The following is a 22,467-nucleotide window of genomic DNA, read 5'->3' as shown; positions in this document are numbered from 1 at the left end:
ATGTTTAATGGTGGTAGCAACATTAGCGATAAACTGTTTAAAATTAACTCCGTTACAAAAACTAGAGGCCATCACCTAAAATTGGTGGAAAAAAAATTCCAGCACAAGGGGCGAAGGGGGTTCTTCACAGTAAGATCAGTTAGGGTCTGGAACTCACTGCCACAGGCGGTGATTTCAGCAAATAATGTGGAATTGTTCAAGAAACTTTTGGACGATTTCTTAAGGGACCGTAATATACAGGGGTACGGGTACTCCTAGAATGAGATCCTAATGGGTTGGACTTGATGGACTAATGTCTTTATTCAACCTCAAATACTATGTAACTATGTAACTGTAGCCACAAATATGACTAGTGGGGTGAAGACACCAAGCTGCTGGTAGGCCACCACTTTTACATTTTTAAGCTAACAGGTGGCTGAAGCATACAAAGCAAAGAAGGGAACTGTAATCCATCTTACAGCATGTATAAGGCTGGCCATACACTGTTAGAATGTTGGCCATTTCTCAGGAACTGGCTGAAATTCTAACAGTGGGTGGCCCTCCAGGACTGACAAAAGTAGACTGAGTAATCAACTTTTATCGAAGGCGACGAAAATTCTCGGCTGAAAAGTGAATTCGGCTAATCAGCTCATGTATTCTGCAGCAGGCTCTGGCTGTCAAAACACAAACCGCAGTGAAAGATTCACCCATCCAAGCTGTTTAGCATGAATAGAGGCTGAGCAAAACAAACCTATTAGTGTATGGTCAGCTTAAGGCTTTCCCTTCCCTTTTTTTGCATCTCCCTCTTCCCTCCCCATTTCCCTTTCATCCCCTTCCCTTCTTTGTGCAAAAATAATTCCACTGGAGCTTATTAAGGTCACTATAAAGTCCATAGGTTTATACACGTATGCTGAATATAAAATGTAACCATATCGTACCTGCTCTACAGCCTGTTCATAATGTCGAAAACTATCCAACTCTCTTCTGGTACGTTCACTGAGCTGCTCGAAAATTTGCTTCCTCCATACAGCAGTATTGGCTGGGGTAATGGAGAGTGACTGCATGCTGACTGACAAACCTAGTGCAAAAATAGAGGTAGGTAAGAGAAAACTGGCCATGACATGTAAAATTCACTTAATAAAAATGAGCGCTTATACGTCCAGTTTTATTTGTATATAAAAAATCAGCTGAATCTACTTAATCTGGCGGTGTACACTTACCTTAATAAATTCTACAAGCGGTTTATAGTAATCTGCTTCACATAATGCAGCATGTATAGCATTAAAAAAAATCAATTTCCAAAGATTATCTTAAAAACGGACAGTATCTTTTGCAGGGTGACTGTCTATTGATGTTCTATGCACACAATCACTTTAGGTGTCTGGGTATAGGCAACTGCCTATACTTGTCTTTTTAACAGTGTTGGCTTGTGTATGGTGGCTTATGGAAGATAAGCAGTCTATGTTTAGATGAAAGTGGTTATAATGGTCCCCAAGAAGCTGCATGATACCACAGACCGCCATAGTTATGCCTAAATTAAAAAAAAGACACCATGACACCCAAGATTGTTATCATTAAATAATGATATCTAAGAATCTACCTATACATCCAAAAACCTACACATAATATACAGTATCTTGACAACCAAAAACATACGCATAATATAAGATGCCAGGACGCCCATGAAACTAAACATTTAAGCAGAACTAAAAGAGAACAAATAAACACACAGGAGAAAATACATATCTGTGTATTGCTTTAACAGTGAATTTGTAACTCTTTCAGACTCTTCTGAGATTCAATCACCCCTGGAAGACACCATAGCCATGTCCCTGATCTTACTTTTCTCCAGTAAAACACGCTGAAAAACATGCTCTTGTCTGTAATTAGAAAGTAAAGAAACAACAGCACACTTATAAGGTCATCCCTATGCTCTCTCCTCCCATCAGTAAGCTCTCTGCATTAGATCACCAGCACTATACTGCCTTTTCCTTTTTTTTGTGGGTCATACTGTGCGGGTGGAGTAAAGTAAGGGGCATTAGGTATTGTTTATAAATAAACTAGAGACTACCCATCAAGTAAGCCATTCAAAAACTTCCCATGAAGTAAGAAGTATTGACCCTCAAGAAACGTCCCAATTAAAAGCTGCAAAAAATAAAGCATTTAAACAAAAATAAAAAATGCTAATCTCTGTCCCAGTCTTTTATCCACCTCCTGGAGGCTCTGTGACGCCCCTGTTTCTCTCCGCTACCTCCTGGGAAAGCTCACAGAAAGCAGACAGGAGCCAGAGTCCGAGGTATTTATTTCTAAATATGGTTTATACTTTGCAGATTTTTTTAAAAGTGTTTTTATTTGTGGGGATGGGGGCTGTAAGAAAAGTGGACCTTGCGTGTTCATGCAAAGTCCACTTCATGGAAAAAGAAACTCCACAAATTAGCCTTATAACAAGAGGAGGTGACAACTAGGGATTTACTGATACGAGTACCGAAATGTATATTTCAGTACTCGCCGATATCGAGTACCTATACCGGTACTTCCCTAACATGGAGCCGGCTTCCCGGGCAATCAGGAAGCCGGGCAGCGTGTCATTACCCGCTGCCCAGCTTCTTGATTGCCTGAGAAGCCAGCTCCATGCTTTTTAGCCGTCTTGGTGCTGATTGGCTGAGAAGCAGGCTTTCCAGCCAATCAGCATAAAGCCGGCTTTCCAGCCAATCAGGAAGCCGGGCCGCGAGTCATTACCGCTGGCCCGATAATACGAAATCACCTGCACTCCATACAGCTTACAGACCTAATTGGAAGGTTGGTGCTTGAAGTGACAACACGGATGGAGATGTGTCATATACAGTCCGTAATAGAAGTCACCAGCACTCGGTGATATGTGCAAGAAGTAAAACACTTTTTATTAAATCGTCACATGCGTCAAACAGCCAACGTTTCGGGGCCACGAGTCCCTTCTTCTGGGCGACATAGTGACCTGATTACCCGTGGCCCGGTTTTCCTGACTGGCCGGGTAGCCGGCTCCATGTTCCCGTGCAGCACTGCCGGTCAGAGGAAATCTCCCTCTAACCAGAAGTTCTGGTATCGGAATAAGTATTGGGCAAACAAGGGACCCAAACACTCAAAAAAAACACCTAACTTGGTACCAAGAAAAAAAAATACTACCTTGTTGTTGATACAGTTAAAAGAGATTTTTATATTATCAGCAAAATCCTATTATCTAATATATGGATAAAATTGATCTAGAAAACAATAAAAGGAATTAAAACTGAAATATCCACCTGTTGGACGAGAGAACCATTTCAGAGGGGTAACAGAATCAACCAAACAACCTCCTCCAGACACCCATGTCCATAAGGGATATAAATCATTTGCGAAAGGTTCTACGGCGCCTGTGGAAAAAGTCTCCAATAATGACTGGCTGGGTTTGTCATCAGGAGGTTGAAGTGCATTAATTTTAGCCTCCACCAGATCAATACTGCTCCACTGGGGAGCCCTGGTCATCCTGGAATTTGTGGGAGGTTCTGTAGGCAATTCAGTATTGGGGCTGTTTTCTTCTTGAGGGACAGTAGAGGGAACTGTGCTTGGATTCTCATTCTGCTCATCAGGAGTTGGACCTATGACCTCCATGACTTTGGATGTGTTGTGCTTCAGCTCCTGTGCAAGAGTGTGTTCCGCATCTGAGTCTACATCTGACGGTATAGTAGAATCAGACTGATCCTTGACTTCATCTCCAAAGAAACAGCCAGCACTAAAAAAATTAAACAAATCAATCAAATCACTTCCTGTAGCCAAGTTCCCAATACAAATACCATTCTAAATCAATGCAGTGTGATCTTCTATTATGGGCAAAGTGTCCAAAAGGCCAACTTGCAAGTAAGTCTGTGCTAGTCTGTATGTTTTTTATAATGCTTGCCATACACATAACAATTAAATATTTTAATAAAACAATGGTTCGATGAAAGGACAGCATCTTTCAAAAACTGATTGCACTAAATATGCTCAATAGGTGCAATCAGTGCTGCTTAGACTTTTGTAAAGTGAAGCAGCTCATGTCATCTTGTGTATGACACAAGCAGAGGAGTTTCCCAAATGCTAATCTCTTTCCAAAACTGGGACACAACTCAATACATTTGGGAACCCTTAACTTGCAGTATAAACTGCTCTAAAGCCCATATGTACAATGTCTAACACTTGTACACTAATCACTGAAAGAGGAAAGAATGCCAAGAGTACCAGTGAGGGTGAAAAGCATGACAGATGGAAGAATTTGGTCATCCCATATGTAGCTGGGGTGTCTGAAAAACTCAGATGGGTTTTTAAAAAACATCACATGCCTGTCTGCTTTAAACCCAACAATACACTAGGCAACAACTGGTTCACCCAAAAGACCCAACGCCAAAACACAAGATGAACAACATTGTGTATGCAGTCCAGTGCAGTGAGGAGTGCTCAGAATTGTATGTCAGTGAAACAAAACAGCAGCTACACCAGCGTATGGCACAGCATAGAAGAGCCAAACCCTCTGGTCAGGATTTGGCAGTGTACCTACATCTAAAGGAAAAAGTTAATTCTTTTGAAGACAGTCAAGTACGCATCCTAGACCAGGAGGAGGACTGGTTTAAAAGAGGTGTGAAAGAGGCCATTTATGTACAAATGGAGAAGCCAAGCTTGAACAGAGGTGGGGGGTGAGACATCTATTGTCTGCCACATACAATGCTGTTTTAACACCTCTCTCTGGGCAGGTTAATAACACCTCCTACCTCCAATTATGCAAAAGCAATCAACACCTGGTTGCGACTAACAGTTTATGTGCATTGGAGCAACATTCACCATATTTATTCCCAGATAATTTTTGTACAAGTCATTCTGAATTGAGAAAGCTGGTTGGATGACCAGTGAAGCATCTTCAAGAAAAATACAGCAAGTCCAGTTGCCTTGACTTATTTTTTACAGATACACTGAATGCTTTTATTTCTGCTGAAGAAGAGGAAAGGCATTTAGTCAGTGGATCCCCTTAAACAATTAAACTATATAAACACATAGCTAGGGCTAAATATGTGTCTTTACTTTGAAAATGTATTTGGGTGGCTAGAGGCTTCACATGGATGGTTAAGTGTCACTTCAAGCATTATAAGTGCTTGAGTGTGTGAATTTTTCACTTGAATTAGCAAAAATGACATGTTTTATGGGTTAACAATGTTAGTAAAAATGCAGGGCTGCAACAGGCAGTTAATATGTTAGGTTATAAACACATGTATGGGTATCTGTTGTTGGTGTAAAGCTTATTCTCAACTGCCCAACCTATCCATAGCCAGTGTTTTCAACCACAGGCTCTTCCAGTTCTGATACAAGGTGGACAGCAGGCTTTAGAGGAAAATGGGGGTCAGAGGAAGTTTTGGGCTGGCTCATAGTAATAATTGGGCAGCTTGAAAACCTCCTTTATTTTCCTCTGGAAACATTGTCTTGTCTATTGCATTAGTATCAGTGGAGCTAGACAATGAACCCACTGGTTTACCCCATATATTGTAGAACTCCTTATTAGAAAGGCTGTAAGTGTTTAGGCTCCCTGTTTTTCTAATAATATCCAGCATCAGGAAGGTGCTTCAAGACCAAAAAACGACAGCCCCCCAATCTCTAAACAGGCCTGTAGCACACAAGAACTTCCAAGGTAAACTATAAGGCCATATACAGCCCCTAGACCACCAGATGAACATCACTGCACTAAAATCTTCAGAATTACTTAGGCAGATATTAAATAATTTCTCAAATACAGACACTATGTTCCACTGGATATATCCCAGAGAAAATCTGTGATTACCTCAGCAAGCTGGAGACACTTCCCGAGTTTGATCTTTCATTTTCTCGAGTGACCACAATAGCTTTCCACATTTTACCACTGAGCTCACTTGGGGTGACTCCTTGGCGGAAATACACTGCTCTGTCTTCATATCCGATTCCCCAGACCTGAATGAGATTCATGACAGTTACAGCACGTTTATGAGGATGTCCTGACAATGTGTGTTTTGTTAGCCTGTGTACTACAGACTAGGGTAATTCACAAATAAAGGGGTGCAAAACAGAACTTGTCTAAATGTACCTGATCATTCAGTCCCACACTCAGCATAGCCATTTCTCCTACCATCTCAATCCAGCTAGTTCCACATGGGTTGTGTGAGTTAACGCCCCTTCTGAACCACACCTGGATGGGAAGAAATTAACAGATGTGATGTCAACAAAGTGCTTTCATAGCAGAATATCTATAATATTACCATTGTGCATGGCGGTGATGGCCATTTGAAAGTTTAATATACATCAGTCACTAATATAAAAATGCTACAGGAGTAATATAAAGGCATATATTTCTTCCTAAATGCTCCAGGAGCCCAGAAATCCTGGGTGCTCTAAATTTTAAATTGCTGAGACTATGCCGATTTAGTCCTGACAATTTCACTTAATAATCTGCTCGATCCTGCACGTTCCTGCTGATCAGTAAGGCCACCCATCCTACCAATGGGCTAGTAAGAATTTCCAGGAGCTAGGATAGTCAAGTCAGCCCTAATCACTGCTAGAAGTGTTGATCTTTCATTATTGGAGCATTTGGGGCTTTCTAGATGCTCCAGAAGATACCTAAATATATGAGAAAGCCATGCTAGGGACCTGCATTGTAGTACTAATACCAGTTCAGAAGCTATATATTACAACATTGTACTTACAGATGTACTCATTCAATCATCTATCCGAAATTATGGGGATTTTGTTTCAGTTCAGGAAAGTGAGTGGAGCAATGCAAATTATTTATTTTTGCCCCAATAGCCAACTGTACATCCAGAACTGCTGGTGTATAAGACAGATCCAGCCAAATATTATAGAGTCATTATTCCGAAACTGCATACAGCTGTTTCAGGCTTGTTAACTATAAGCAGTGCAGTTTACAGAAACAATGGCTTCTATGGAGAACGGCTTTGGGAGCAATATGAAAGTGTAACCATGAAGGTTATAATGAGGAACGATTAAAATGAACCAAAAATCTCTCCACAGAACTCTTCTACAATGCAGTAGAGCTGTTAAAAAGGTAAACAAATGTTTCTACTGTGCTATGCACTGGTTCAGTAGATGGCTTTTTGGATCCTCTTCACCATAACCTTTTGGGTTATACTTTCTCGATGTAATGTACAGATGTACTGTAATGCTTATATCCACACGAAAGTAATACATTCGTGTGGCACATTAACAATTTAATCCTAACAGAGAACTATGGGGTAAGTGTTTTTCCCCATAGTTCTCTTTAGCTCGCTATATACTGAGCTTTAGGTCACAGGAGGAGGTTAGTATATGTCCTCCCATGACCCAAAGCTCAGTATATCGCAAGCTATTGCCCGCGATATATTGAGAGCGCTGAAGCTGGGACGGATCCCAATAACACTGTCAAGATCCACCCAGCTGCGTGAGTGGCAGCTGGCTCTGCCTATCTAGAGGCAGAGCCAGCTGTGCACGCCCCCTCCCCCATTCGTTCCTCCAGTCAGCGCTGGGGGATCGGAGAGGGAGGAATCCCTGCAGGGAGCGGTGACTGACAGTCATCGCTCTCTGCAGAGAGACGATTGGGAAATGAGCAGATCGGCTGCATGTTTCTGCTCACTTCATGATCAATAGAGCCGACCTGTGATAGCTTCTTTGTCACAGGTCGGCTCTAACTATAAGGATGAGTGGAAATCACTCACCTCATAGTTCTCCTTTAAGTAACATTCTGACATAATATTTATGTCTTCTTAAAGGTGCTGCATAGCTCTTTGTTGCCTTTGAAATCTAGCACAGTTCATTGCAAACCAATATTTAGCAGAATGCTGCACATCAGTTTGGGCAATACCATAATTAATAGGAGCCTATAGATTACCCACTACTAATGTTAATTCTGAGCAGTATTACCACAATTTAATGACATTCATAATATCTAAGGAGCCCTAAGGAGACATTTCCAACCACTCTTTACTATCTATTGGCCAATAACATGTTGCAACTCTGCACAGGATGCACAAAATGGTAAGGTAGGTCCACTTTTAAATCTGTTCATATCTCAAAAATAATTTTAAATGTATGGCAATACAGCTTGTAGCCTTACTTTTCGTTCCTTTGTCACAGCCCATACCACGTTCACACCAACAGACACGTGCATGATCCCATCGCCAGGTGTTGGAGCTTCCACAATAGTCCAGGAATTGCCTACCATTACAAAAAGATTGTCAGAGAAATTGCACACCTTATCTTGCACAGTGGGAGAATTGTTATACTGTTTATTTCCCTCAATGTGCAGGAAGAGACTAAATGATCACTTTTAGGACTTTCTCAGGACACTTCTAGCAATGTTAGATCTAAAATAAGATATCCTTCTTGGTTCATGGTAGGCTTTTTTTTCCCTAAATGTGATCATATATTTTGAATAAAGTATTAAACCTGGTGTTATATAAAACCATAATAATACATTAAAAGCCCATTTCTGGGCAAAACTGAAAATCTCTTCAGGCACTCTGATGCAGAGCATTATATTACTTTGAAGGGATGTGCAACACCAGTATCAGAGGTCTACATATGTGGCTGCTTCAAAATCACGTAACATTACCTTTAGGGTTGTTCCTGCTGATACCTTCCCTCACAATGGCTTGGCCTTCCCAGAGAGCACCCCACAAGAGGTCATAGGGGCCACAATTGATCTGAATGACTTCGCTGGGAATCTCTATTTCCGACCAAGATGAGCCCTCAGGATTGTCATGGCAAACATTTTCTCTGTACCAAATCTAAGCACAAATACATTTTACTAGTACAAGTGACACAAGACATAGATTTCATTTTCACACTACAAGCTTCAACATAACCAATGACCACGCGGCCCAGAATTTCATTTGAAAATAAATTACAAAAGGCTCGGTTGATCGACTGAGAATAATTTCTTTAAATAAAAGGAGCATAATTTTAGGCCAAGACATATTTGGTATGCTAGACAATCATTCATGTCACACAGAGCACAAAAAGTCGTCCTACTAGAAGTCAATAAACTAACAGGTTCAGTCATTGTAGAGCCACATTTTCCACCAGTGTGTTAAATATTCTTTAGCTTCTTAAAGGGATTCAGTCGCTAAAATGAAAACCTGAAAATATGGCCAGTCTGCAAAGAAAATACTTACCTGTCCCACTGCCCAGACCACTGATCTTTGCTCTGTTATACATCTACTGCTACAGAAGAATCTTTGGCATTTTACAGACTATCAGTTGTGTTGGATGCTTAGTCCCTCGCTGAGCACTGCAGTTTGACCTGCCATCATTACTGTTTTCTGTGGTGATGTAGGGGCCAGCAGTTTGAACCACAAAGCACAAATGAAGATCAGGCATCTAGCAATACTAGTTGTGTCATATGTTGAAGATTCTTTAACTATTCAACAGAGAGAAGGACAGAAGTATGAGCAAGTAAGCATTAAGGGGTCTATTCACTAAGCTGCCGAAGGATCTAGCCGTAGCTTCGGCTGATCCTTCGGCTAGCTTCGGCCCCAGCACCCCTTCGGTTCAGTAGAACCGAAGGGCTGCTGTATGGGCTATTCACTATAGCCCGTACAGCTCCCGAAGTCCGCCGAGCGGCTCAGTTGAGCCGAAGGCATATGCTTCGGCTCGACTGAGCCGGAGGTGAAAGTCGAAGCTGGCCGAATGGCTGGCCATTGGCCGGCCGATAGCCTGCTACTGACTGCTGGGCGGAGCCAGCCGTCATCTCACAGCTGGCTCTGGCCACTTGCTCAGACAGATCAGCGTCCCTGGTTACCAGGTAACCAGGGACACTGATCTCCAGACAGCCCAACTCTCCCAGGCGCCCCGGGAGTCTCCCGCTATTAGATAGCGGCTCCCAGCCGCCCGGGAGAGAAACACTTTCTCCCAGAAAGGTTTACACTGCTCGGTCGAGCAGAGTAAACCTTTCCCTGCTCTGTTTTTTTTTTTCTTCTGACATCGGAGCCGTTGGCTGCCGTCAGAAAAAAAAAAAAAAATCACCATAGGAATGCATAGCTAGATTCCTATTGGCTATTTTAATTTGCAATAGCCAATAGCAAACTAGCTATTGCACCCGCCCACTGCTGCTGTCAATCAGCAGAGGGGACCTGAAGTTCTCCATCAGGTCCCCTATAGTGATTGACAGCAGCAGAGGGCAGGTGCAATAGCTAGTTTGTTATTAGCTATTGCAAAGTGAAATAGCCAATAGGAATCTAGCTATGCATTCCTATGGTGATTTTTTTTTCTTTTATTCTGACGGCAGCTGAACCGCCCGGCCAATAGAAAACAGTTGGGCAGAGCTACCTGTCACTGCTAGCTCCGCCCAATCATTTTCTATTTTATTTTTTACTACTTTTTTTAACTGTTTTTCTATTCTGCTTGGTACCACAGAGGTACCGAGCAGAACAGCCGACGGCGTCGGCATTCGGCTATTCACTCACTGCTGTTCGGCATCTATTAGAATAGGCTGAACAGCAGCGAGTAGCCTGCCGGAGGTTCGGCTTATCCGATCCAAATGTTGGATCGCCTGAGTCGAACGCCTTCTGCACGTCGGGTCCGGCCGATTTTAGCCGATATACGGCTGGAACCAGCCGTACCAGCCTGAAGTGAATAGCCGAACAGCATTCGGCTCACTTCGGTTCGGTTAGTCACTCGGCTGCCTACGGCAGCTTAGTGAATAGACCCCTAAGTCTTTTCTTTACCGGCTAACTATATTTTCTAGTTTTTGTTCTAGTGACAGAATCCCTTTAAAAGGAAATTTGTCCAGCAAGAAACACGCAGGTTGCCATTGCTGAAACCTCTCTTGCTGAAAATGCTAACCCTCTTGTTGCAAGACTTTAAGTCATTGACCTGCAACAAGTTTGTTTTCTTTGACTTTCCCAATCTGCATACTTGTGCTGGGTTACTGAAGGATTCCACGTTGTAATATATGGATTGTGCAAGAGTTCAGCACTTACCTTTCCTTGCAAAGAAACTGTCCAGACAGACAAGCGTCCAATAGGTTCATCTATGATCTCCCATCCTCCCACTGATATGTCATTAAAAGGGTCTGGTAGCTGCTTGTTATCCATGTGCGACGGAATCTGAAACACGTTTTAACAGCAGAGTGAGGTGCTATCCCATAGAAACACATATAGTCAGTACTTTGCTTTAGACTGTAGGGTCCTGGGTTTAATGTTTACCAGAGACATTATTTACATGGAGTTTGTCTGTTCCTCTATGTTTCCTTTGGGTAATCTGGTTGCATAACACGAAGGATAATTGGCCTTAGTGCATGTATAGGTGTCTGTATGACACCCATGCATTAGACATTTGACTGGGAGCAGGAACTGATGTAAAGACCTCTATATAATATATAAATATTTGTGTAATATGCTGGCACTACATAAATGCAGTAAATAAGCTTTCATTTTTCCAGTCTGCACATAATTTGATGCGATGCAGAGAACATTTCTGCTCTCTTATATGACTTGATAAAGATGTTGGTACCTTGGTACCTCAAAGCGCGTTGCCTTTACAAACCCCCCTGCTCAATGACCACCAGTAGCAGCCTATCACCCTGCACCTTCAAGGCACCAGGTCATTCTCATCTCACTCACAAATGAGCTTCCACAGGATCCCCTAGGAGGGACTGCATCACAGACACCCTCTGATCTTCCTACCGGGACTCCCCGCCTGCCATAGAGACAGCCGAGTGAATGAAGGATCGGACCAGCTCCCCAGCTTCCGTTCTGACAGTTCCAGGATGCAAACTACATGCTGATGGAGCAGAGTGCAGCACTTGACCGGCCACACAGATATGATATGACAAACCCTGTCACTGAGGTACCGCTATGAGTGCATTCTTTTTTAATAAAGTTTATCTGTGGATTCATACACGATCAGCTGACTGGTCTCTATCTCCTTGTTATCCCCATCTGTCACCAGTATAAGTCTTTCCTGCTGCACCTGATCCTCACACTCAAGAAGAAGCTACATGTTGCAGTTTAAAGAAGGTAGAGTGATACACTGTATCCAAAATTCCTTTTGATGTGCTGCGTACCATCTATTTTTTCCTCTGTAAGTGCAATTATGTCACCTACATTTTAACCCTTTAACCAGCCAGTTAATGCACCAGGTTGTGGCGCTCTCTCTCTGGTTTTTGGTTTTAGACAGAGTACACATTTCACTGTGCGGTTTCACACCTTTTCATTGTAGTAAGAGTAACCGCCCAGATATTGGCTGGCTCATATAAAACATTTACCTTCGCCCAGCAATTTCTAGACTTGTATCTTCTATATCGGATCCACCTCCTACGACGTACACAAGAATTCCATTTCTTGTCCTTTGTGTATGTTGCTGGGAAATCTATAGCATACGTCCATCCCTATATCACAGCAAACACGATAACATAATTAGGGACTACAAAAAAAGGTTCCTCTACAAGAAGCAATCCCAGAAGTGAAAACATAGGACAAAAAGACAACACATGCGTGTGATTCACTACAGCTAGAAAAAAGACAATAATATCAATAGCGATCAGTAAAGTTTCCTCTTTACTTTTTGGTGAAATTGAGGAACTCTGATTGCCTGCTATAAGAACAACTCCACTGTTGCTGTCATGATTATAAAACACAACCTGTTAACTAGCTCTGGCCTCACTCCTAGTTCCCTTTGTGTTCTCCAGCTTGATCTAAAGTGCAGTGCGGGATTTGTGCGCAGACAAAACTATCAATTAACTGTCTTTGTCTGAGGAGGCAATAAGTAGCACATATCCTGCCTGGTGCAATGGCTCATTCCAAGCAGTAGGAACCAGAGGGAACACGGGTTAGAGGCCATAGCTTGGTAAAAGGTAAGTATACCAACAGGGCTTTAAGAATTTTTAGATCAGAGAGGGTGACTGGAGAACAGTGGCGTTGTGGTTAGCACTTCTGCAATGCAGTACTCAGGGTACCCGGTTCCAACCCTGGCCAGGTCAATATTTGCAAGGAGTTTGCATGTTCTCCCTGTGGTTGCGTGGGTTTCCTCCGTGTACTCCGGTTTCCAACCACACTCCAATGACATGCTGGAAGGTTAATTAGTTCCTCTCAAAATTGCCCCTGTATGTATTCATGTGAGATAGGTACCTTAGATTGTAAGCTCCTTGAGGTCAGGGACTGATTGAATGCGCTCTATGTAAAGTGATGTGTAAATTGTCAGCGCTATATAAATACCTGTAATGAATAAATAGACAAAACTGTTTTCCCTCATTTTGGATAGAGTAGGGAATGGTTAAAAACCCCCATCAGTTTATGTTTTTCCCCAAATGAAGAGGTTTTCCTGTCCTGTAGACACAACAGGAAAAAGAGAGTAAATCTCTCCAAATTGAGGTAAATCCCCTATTAGAGATTTGTCACAGGAACAAGGGTCCCAGTTGCATAAGATGACAATTAAGTTTTGGTTATTTCATTTTCAATTCAGGTCACATTGGTCACCAGGGCCAATAGAGAGGGTGCATCTAACAGAGACACCTACAACAATAATAAACATGACAGGTGTTCTAACTCCTCTATTTAAAACTAAAAAAGGTTTTGGCTTTAAGTGCACTTTAAAGTGGACACTGCAGTACAATTAGGGCCCACTATCTGGGCACCTTCCCTCTTAAAAAAAAAAAATTACCTGTAACTAAGTATTTAATATATCTATAAAAAAATTATTTATACTGGGGTAAGTTAAGTTATAACTATAACTTTCTCATTGCTGGGCATGGCGTCCCATCCTTCTGGGAAGGTTCCTGATTTCTAAAGGGAGAAAGTACTTGAACCTTACATTTTACTTCAAGGTCAGCTTTAATGGTTTGGGTTCCCTTGAAACTACTACAAATTACTATTCCTTTTCAGGCTGTCATGACTTCTAAAACTGGCAAAAACATTTTTTTGTAATGTCAATTGCTTGCAACCATGGCAACAGTAAAAAGTCCATATGTGCCGGTCGCAGCTAGAGCAACCCTGATGTGAAAGAGGATTTGTACAAAATACAGACTCAGAAGCAATAAGGTAAAATGAACAAAGGGACTTTATCGTGGTGTATCTTTACAGTGAGGTATCCAGTGATAAGTTATAATTCTATATGCTAGGTGGTCTTTTTCCTCCTCTTACCAAACATAAATTCATAGAATTTAATGGAGTTCGTTAGGACTGTAAAGGCTGCAAATTTGAGACTATCCTTCCGTTGGTTTTACTTACATAGAGATCTGAAACTACAGTTATTTTCTCTTTCGACTAGAAGTCATTGGTGGATTACCGATGTGACATTCTCAGGTGACCACAAGCAAAGAGTCACACATACAGAAAGCTGAATGTCTGTTTCTGAAAATGGAACTTCCAACAACATGAGGTCTAAATCAGCAAAATGTTTATTTTCAGAAGCTATCATCTAATTTGCTTTGTTACAGTCAAACTGTTCAAAGCCTCAAAAGGATATTTTCTTCATGAAATGGAGCTCACTAATAGACCTACAGGAACCTAATTAAAAATGGAATGGGGTGACAGGGAATCATTTCCTATTCTCCTGTATAGTAAGATTTTAGGATTGGATAGAAAACTTTACTTTAATTCTGATTGCTATCTCTTTGGGCAATCAAATACGTGTTGTCCCTAACTCAAAACTATCTGGGCTCCCAAATTGAAACATATATAATAATAAATAAACTGAGGGCAGGCACAAGCCAGCTAAAGAATCGTAATGTGAATCTGCACCAAATCCACATATGTATTTGCAAAAGTATGCAACAAAACCTCAGTTTTAACATAAAATGTCATATTCCATAGAAGTCTATTATACTAATTTACTAAACAATTTAAAACTGTTCACTCAAAATATGTTGTGAATATTTTATTTTATTTATCCAATAATTTTCACGTGAAAGAAGTAAACACAGATCTTCACATGGTTGGATACTTATTTTGTATAAACATTCTCAAATCCTTTAGTAAATTAGCCTCATTGTTTCCATGCACTGCTCTAATGATGGCCAACATGTCTACATGCAGTTGACACTTACCCCTTTCTCTGTTTGTTCTCCTCCTATATTCTCATCCACATGCCAGTCGGACTCCCATTCCCAGTGTGGTGAGGGGAGCTGGAAGCTGTCCAGCTGTTGATGTTTCAGACCAGTGACATCACTCCATTGCCATCGATCGCTGGGAAGAAGCTTTTCACAGAATCCATCCACTGGATTCCAGCGCTGCAAGCATAGAAGAACAAAGGTAAATATATCACTGTTACCTGTTAATATACCAATTTAGAAGCTACAATTACTGCCTTGGTTTTTAAAGGTGCAGGCTCCAGCTCTGTCATCCTGATCCTTACTTCACTGCTTAGAGGGTCATTGACCTGGAACAAGCACGTAATGGAAGAATTAATGGCGCCATATGTCTTCCAGGCCATTGACTCACTTGGTAGTGAAGGATCAGATTAGTAGCCCTGGAGCCTGCTCCTTTAAAACCAGTAATTGAATCTCCAGTAATTCCATTTTCACGGGTTCCTTCAATCTGGCTTAACACGGTTTACCATAGAATCCAATCTGAGAATGGAAAACGGGACGCCTTTTGAAGTCAACGTTTTAAGTGGAAAGGGAAGCCTTTGTCACATTCCTAAGTATACAATAGGTATGCTTACGTCATAGGTATGACATTATCTATGACAGAAAAAACAGACACATCATCCATACTTCGTGTGTGAAGACATGTTTTGCTGCACTTATACTTTTACAATGGTCAATATTAATGACAAAGACATAGGTTACTGAAAAACATCAGCCAAAACTTTTTGCAATCTGGCTGAACATTTTCCTTTAGAGCTACCAACAAGTATGCAACTGTACAAGCCTCTGCTTGAATGGACACAGATTGATTGGATAGTTTAGGTAGGGCCTCAAATTATATAGCTTTGGTAAATCCAACAAATATTGTACAGAGATTGTACAGTCAGCAAGTAACATGTATGATGGCCTTTACACGGGCAGAAATAAAGACCTTAGAGGGGTTTTAAACCCTCATCACTCTATCGCAACCTTTCTCAACATGGTTGCCGTGGCACACTGGGGTGCCTTCATGCTTCCTCAAGGGTGCTTCAAAAATGTTCACACAGCATCATGCTTCTGATGGGAAGAGGACTCCTGGTGTGAATGAGGAAGACTCTGATGTCAATTAGGGCTTTTTTGTGATTTTGTGTGGGGTCCTCCCTTCAAATCCACACCAGACCCTTATACAAGATTGGTGTCTGGTATGCATTTCTGGAGGGGCCACTCATCGTTTTTTATATTTTAGACTTGGGTTCCTCAACATTTTGCATATATTTAAGGGGTGCTGTCACTGAAAAAAGATTAAGAAATGCGGCTCTATCCAAATAAAAGAAGGTTTTGACTTTAGATACAGTTTAGCCTTCTACTGACCGCTCCTCATGTTCTGCTTATAAGACAAAAGGTTCCGTGGGAAAAAGTAACAGCTGACACACTGTGCACACAGTGCAACCCAGCGAAGGACTTGACTAGAACTTTCTTAAAGTGACATTAAAGTCTCCTCCCCCCCTTCTGCCCCCCAATGCTGCTCATCTCCTTCCTTTCAGTAGTTTTCAGTAGTCCCTCCAGCGCTGGTATCAGTCTCTGATGCAGCGCAGACTGCTGTGTCTGTCTGACGTGCACGCTCACGGCTGCGTGCATTTACCTACAATGTAGCTCTCCTCCTGCCGGTGATCTCCACTGCGCATGCAACCGCACACATCCTCCTGCACGACCGCTCAAGAAGCTGGATTCTACAGCCAGGAGCGAGTGGCAGCCACAGAGGTAAGTTTTTACCTCTTTGGTAACTTTTTCATTTTTTTAAATGTTTTTGCATATATCTACTGCTGAGTGATTTCTCTCAGTCAGTGCCTTAACATGCATGGCCAGCTTTAGACACTGGTTGAATTTCCACCTAGTCCTGCTGACTCGGCCAAAAATGTAAGCAGTGCGAGACCCAGTTGACACAACTCCACTTGATTTTTCAATCACCTCTGCCAGCAAACACTAGCTCAGCAGGGAAGAGGGCGAATGCCCTATCCACACTGTTATCATGGTAACATGGATGGGGGAACTGTGGATGAGGAACCCGCAGGACTGAACAAGAAAAAACTACCAGTGATTGTCCAGCGGGTGGCATGTTAAATCTATGCTCTCTGCAGAGCTGTTGGCGCGCGCTCCTATCTGACACCACAAGGTGTGTTGCACAGTGTGTGTCCCCCTGTGCTCTGTAGCTCCTTCCATTGGCCCTTATATCACTATAAGGCACCGGCTGCTGGACCTGCAAGAGAAGAAGGAACCTTGAAGGAAGCCCCATCTATGCTGATATAGTTTGGTTTTTATTTAAGGGTTGTTTATATTATATGTACTCATGTGAACTGGTTGTGGTGTGGCTCTGGCCGCACAGTGAGCCTTTGCTAGATACTGTTATCTGTGTATGACATATGTGCGAACCTATTGCTTTTATTCTTTCATACATTTGTTACTCTTTTGTAAACAATTTTTTGAAAATGAATAATAAAAAAAGTTTGGGAAAAAAAAAAGATATAGAATAATCTGTAAAAGTTTAAAAAAAAAGTTTACAAACTAACTGCTATTAACTGGTATTTCTATTTGAAGAAAATAACAAAACAAATTAGCTTTCATCATACCTGATTCTCATAAGTCTCTTCTTTATATCGGATGGGAAGGTCACTGGTGTGCACATATACATAGACCTGATGGTTAGAGGCAATGCCCCAGCAGCATGCTTGTACAGCAGAGAGACGTTTGAACTCCTGCTGGTCATCCTTACATAGTTCCCACTGCTGTCCATCTGTAGATAGCGTGTATACTTTGCCCCAAACATCTGCTGACCATAGCACAGTATTCGCCATTCTGGCACCTGAAAGGAAAAAAGACAAAGTAGGTGGGACATGGGCAGAACAGTTGTGTGGCTTAAATTTGGAAAATTACACCATGGAAATACAGTGCTACATATACCATTATGTGAAGAATTTTACTTTTCTTAAAACAAAAAAAAAGGCCGGTCCAATTACCGGTCCTCTGGAGCACTTCCTACATATAGAAATAACACGGTGCTTGGCAGACTTGTGAGAGATCTTTTATACAGAAGATTGTTCCATAAAAAGAAATGATCTTCTGATAGAGCTGTGCAGTGCCAGATATTGTTGAAAGGAGAGAGGAAATGTGGACGACGACATGACCCCTACAAGGGCAGAAAAATCTCTTGTGGGCCTCTTGCTATACTAAGCCCTGAAGGCTTTTACCATGGCCTGGAATAAAAACCAAACCTCCCAAACTACAATGCTGGAAGAACCTAGTTTACTTTAACCTTCCCCTTTATCAGGAAACATATGAAAACAGAAGGTGCCCAGCCAGGTTCCTGAAAGTTTGGATGCCCCCCGCATTCACTGCAGCTAAGCTGCAATACCTCCCTCCTCTAACTTCCATCCAAAGGACTGAAAAATCTATCTACATAGGAGATCTATATAAATGACTAGCTATGGCTTAACCCAATTGTTGGCAAGAATTACACCAGTGACCTGGGCCACTCACTGATGTCAACTGCCCCTGTCTTATCCGTCTTCCTTTTACACTTTCTGTCTTGCCCCCATCCCTTCTTATCCCTCCTTAAAGCAAGAAAACATCCTACTATAGAATAGGAAGACCCCTGGGACAAAGAAAGCTGGAGTACAGGAATAGGAGGAGTGAATTTGTAGCACTGTTTACTATTCTGAACTATTTCTTTGTCCCAGGGGTCTTCCCTATGAAGATTGAACCCCAGTGGTTTGTTCAAGTCATCAAAGTTATATCTTTGCAGCTTTGCCAAAATTCAAACGAACAGATCTGAGATTAAAAAAACAAAAACAAGCCCTCACTGTCTTCTGTAGCTGCATGCACTGTGGAGTTATTGATCCTCAAAGAACACAACAGAGATGCTGAAGCCTGGTTTCAGTCAGCTTCTGACACTTTACGGAAACTGGTGTTTGTCCACATTAGAAGGAGCTAAGCTTCTGATGCAAGATAAAATAAGGGGAGATAAGCTGAGATTTTGGGAAGCCTGCTGTCCACATAGAAGATTAATTTATCCACAATGCCTGCAGCTACAGAAGCCTGTAAAAGTTTATTTTAAAGTTCTTGTTAAGAATATGTCAATATATTAATGTCCATGAATAGGGCACGGGTGCATGTTACCTCTACAGCATGTAACAAACACTGACACTTCTCAAAATTGTGAAGAGTTTGGAGAAGGCAGGAGAAGTGAACAATCTAGGACAACATAGCTGATCTGGAAAAATTCTCCAATTCAGCTCACTTTCCAGTTCAGCAATGTTGTCCTAGATTGTTCACTTCTCCCTCATTCTCTAAACTCTTCAGTCTGTAGTGCATAACCCCGCGAGATATCGTTTTCAGTGGACTGACCCTCTAAGATGGGAAAACAGACATTTTAAAATATCATTATTTTACCAGTAAATGGCTAAAAAAAATTGCAGCGATTAGGCTGATTTTTCTGTCAATGTTTTCCTGTAACAGATCTGTAACCGAAAGATCTTTCTTAGATGAGCAAGGGATTGATTTTAAATCACTGATTTCCTGAAATCTTATGTCTATGGGTAGCTTAAATGTACACTACAGCAAAATAATGAGAATAAAGCTTTGAGTTCTTCATCCAGTCATTGCTGTAGTGCACTAGTCTACCTCAGTTATTGATCTGTGAACCTATGCTTTGCTGGCATGAGAGAAATTCTTAAGCACACCCACTGTAGACTAAATGTTGTCTCCACACATACAAAAGGCCTGATTTAAGGAAAACAAAATCAATGGATATTTGGAAGATATGAAGCAAAACACCAAAAGATTTCTAAGCAAATGTATTTCTACATATGAAATGGAAGAGACAAGCCAATGGTCTTTCAGGGCTCACCTCCATCAAGGCTCAGTGTGTTTGTTTCATGTTAGCCCTCACTCACACTGGAATCGGCCGGCACGTACAGCTCTGTGCTGTGTGCACGGTTGTATCGAGCAGCTCCCGGGAAGGACAGGTGCTGCATGTGATTAGTACGCAGCCCCCATCCTTCTCTATGGGATTACGCGGCCGTACCCCCTCCCCCCCTTACACTCACCCACCCTGCACGTCCGTGCGGGTGAGCGTACTCGTACGCTGACAGGATGGATCCTGTCTGCGTCCGAGCCAGGAAACACGCACCCCTACGGACCTGCACTTGAGGTGAGCGTAGGGGGGGCGTACGGCCGTGCAGTCCCATAGAGAAGGACGGGACTGTGTACTAATCACAAGCAGCACCTCTCCTTCCCGGGAGCTGCTCGATACGGCCCTGCACGCAGCTGTACGTGCGGGCCAATTCCAGTGTGAATGAGGCCTAAACACGCACCCCTACGGCACGATTCTCTACGAGAATCGCGGGAAATCCCGCGATCGTACGAGAATCGTGCAGTGTATGGAAGGCGTGCGACCGTTAGTTTCTCGGGACCTTGCACGATTCTCTACGATCGTACGAGAATCGTGCAGTGTATGGAAGGCGTGCGACCGTTTATACTGTACGGTCGCACGTCTTCCGTTGAACCATGATGCTAGAAAACCCGCCAAGAATCGTGCGATTCTCGGCGAGTTAGTGGCCTGCTGGTTCGACAACTGCCGAACGGGCCGATGTGCGCACGCACACACTGCCCTTTGCAGTCATCGTAAGACCGCCCCCTCATTACAGTCATCAGAAGCCCGCCCCTCAGGGGGGCGGCTTGCGATGATCGCAAGTACGATCTGCCTGTCCAAGATGGGCAGATCGTACGTTTTTTAAAGTACTTTACAACCCTTGCAAGACAAAAGTCTTGTGAGGGTTGTAAAGTGTATGGGCACCTAAGGGGTGCTAACCTTCTAAAGTAGGAACATTTTGTTTTGTAAAGGACAATTTGGTTCGGGCAGCCAAATGGAAAAGCTAAAACAAGCCAACTTGTCTCTTCTGTTTCATAGGAAGAAATAAATACATATTGGAGTATTCCTTTGGGGTGACACACCTTACCATAAAATGTCCCTTGGTCTACATAGCGAACCATAATTCTAAATTTTGGACCCAGCACCCTTATCCATTCCTCCTGAAGTCTCTCATAGCGAGTAAGGACTTTCCATTGAGTCTGAAATAAATGGGATCTCAACCTATAAAACATTGAGCCCCAAAACACACCTTTGCATTTTTGCCTTTGAAGGAAAATGCATCAGCCAAAAGGTGTGTTTTTGGAGTTCAATTCCAAATCCAGCAAAACCTTTTTGTTTATTATTATTACATAGTATTTATTTAGCACCAACAGTTTGCGCAGCGCTTTACAATATAAGGAAGACATTACAATTAAAAGAGTTCCAGAGGATGGGAGAGACTCTAGAGAAGTCCTGGAGGCAAGTATGGGAGGAGTGGACAAGGGAGCTGGAATGCAGGAGGTCAATGGATGAACGGAGGGGACGGTTAGGGTAATACTTTGAGACAAGGTCTGAGATATATCCGGGGGCGGAGTTGTGGATGGCTTTATACGTGATGGGCAGATCGTACGTTTTTTAAAGTACTTTACAACCCTTGCAAGACAAAAGTCTTGTGAGGGTTGTAAAGTGTATGGGCACCTAAGGGGTGCTAACCTTCTAAAGTAGGAACATTTTGTTTTGTAAAGGACAATTTGGTTCGGGCAGCCAAATGGAAAAGCTAAAACAAGCCAACTTGTCTCTTCTGTTTCATAGGAAGAAATAAATACATATTGGAGTATTCCTTTGGGGTGACACACCTTACCATAAAATGTCCCTTGGTCTACATAGCGAACCATAATTCTAAATTTTGGACCCAGCACCCTTATCCATTCCTCCTGAAGTCTCTCATAGCGAGTAAGGACTTTCCATTGAGTCTGAAATAAATGGGATCTCAACCTATAAAACATTGAGCCCCAAAACACACCTTTGCATTTTTGCCTTTGAAGGAAAATGCATCAGCCAAAAGGTGTGTTTTTGGAGTTCAATTCCAAATCCAGCAAAACCTTTTTGTTTATTATTATTACATAGTATTTATTTAGCACCAACAGTTTGCGCAGCGCTTTACAATATAAGGAAGACATTACAATTAAAAGAGTTCCAGAGGATGGGAGAGACTCTAGAGAAGTCCTGGAGGCAAGTATGGGAGGAGTGGACAAGGGAGCTGGAATGCAGGAGGTCAATGGATGAACGGAGGGGACGGTTAGGGTAATACTTTGAGACAAGGTCTGAGATATATCCGGGGGCGGAGTTGTGGATGGCTTTATACGTGACTGTTAATATTTTGAATTTTATCCTCTGGGCGAGTGGTTTAGTTTTGGATAGACTTGGAAGTAAAAAAAAGAGTCCAATTTTGAATGCTACTTCCTGTCCCTCTGAAAGCCTGTCACAGCAAAGCAAGAAATGGGGAGGGGGGGGG

At 42.2% G+C, this 22,467-nt stretch overlaps 1 protein-coding gene across 1 annotated transcript in view; it reads right to left on the bottom strand.

Moving 5' to 3' along the window:
- Positions 1-17,898, bottom strand: part of TECPR1 (tectonin beta-propeller repeat containing 1) — a 55,519-nt gene extending 37,621 nt beyond the window's left edge. The window contains exons 1-10 of the mRNA XM_018565221.1: positions 17,674-17,898; positions 15,026-15,208; positions 12,248-12,370; positions 10,962-11,087; positions 8,594-8,768; positions 8,096-8,196; positions 6,077-6,178; positions 5,798-5,943; positions 3,258-3,727; positions 918-1,057 (exon numbers count right to left, since the gene is read on the bottom strand). Coding sequence (XP_018420723.1) covers positions 918-1,057; positions 3,258-3,727; positions 5,798-5,943; positions 6,077-6,178; positions 8,096-8,196; positions 8,594-8,768; positions 10,962-11,087; positions 12,248-12,370; positions 15,026-15,208; positions 17,674-17,898 — 1,791 coding nt within the window. The remainder of the gene's footprint in view (positions 1-917; positions 1,058-3,257; positions 3,728-5,797; positions 5,944-6,076; positions 6,179-8,095; positions 8,197-8,593; positions 8,769-10,961; positions 11,088-12,247; positions 12,371-15,025; positions 15,209-17,673) is intronic.
- Between the last annotated feature and the right edge of the window lie 4,569 nt (positions 17,899-22,467).

This window comes from Nanorana parkeri, unplaced genomic scaffold (genome assembly GCF_000935625.1).
Source record: "Nanorana parkeri isolate BGI_ZX_2015 unplaced genomic scaffold, ASM93562v1 scaffold3, whole genome shotgun sequence".
Classification (NCBI taxonomy): Eukaryota; Metazoa; Chordata; class Amphibia; order Anura; family Dicroglossidae; genus Nanorana; species Nanorana parkeri.
The sequence above is the reverse complement of the archived record's forward strand: the minus strand, read 5'-3'. Positions and strand labels throughout refer to the sequence as shown.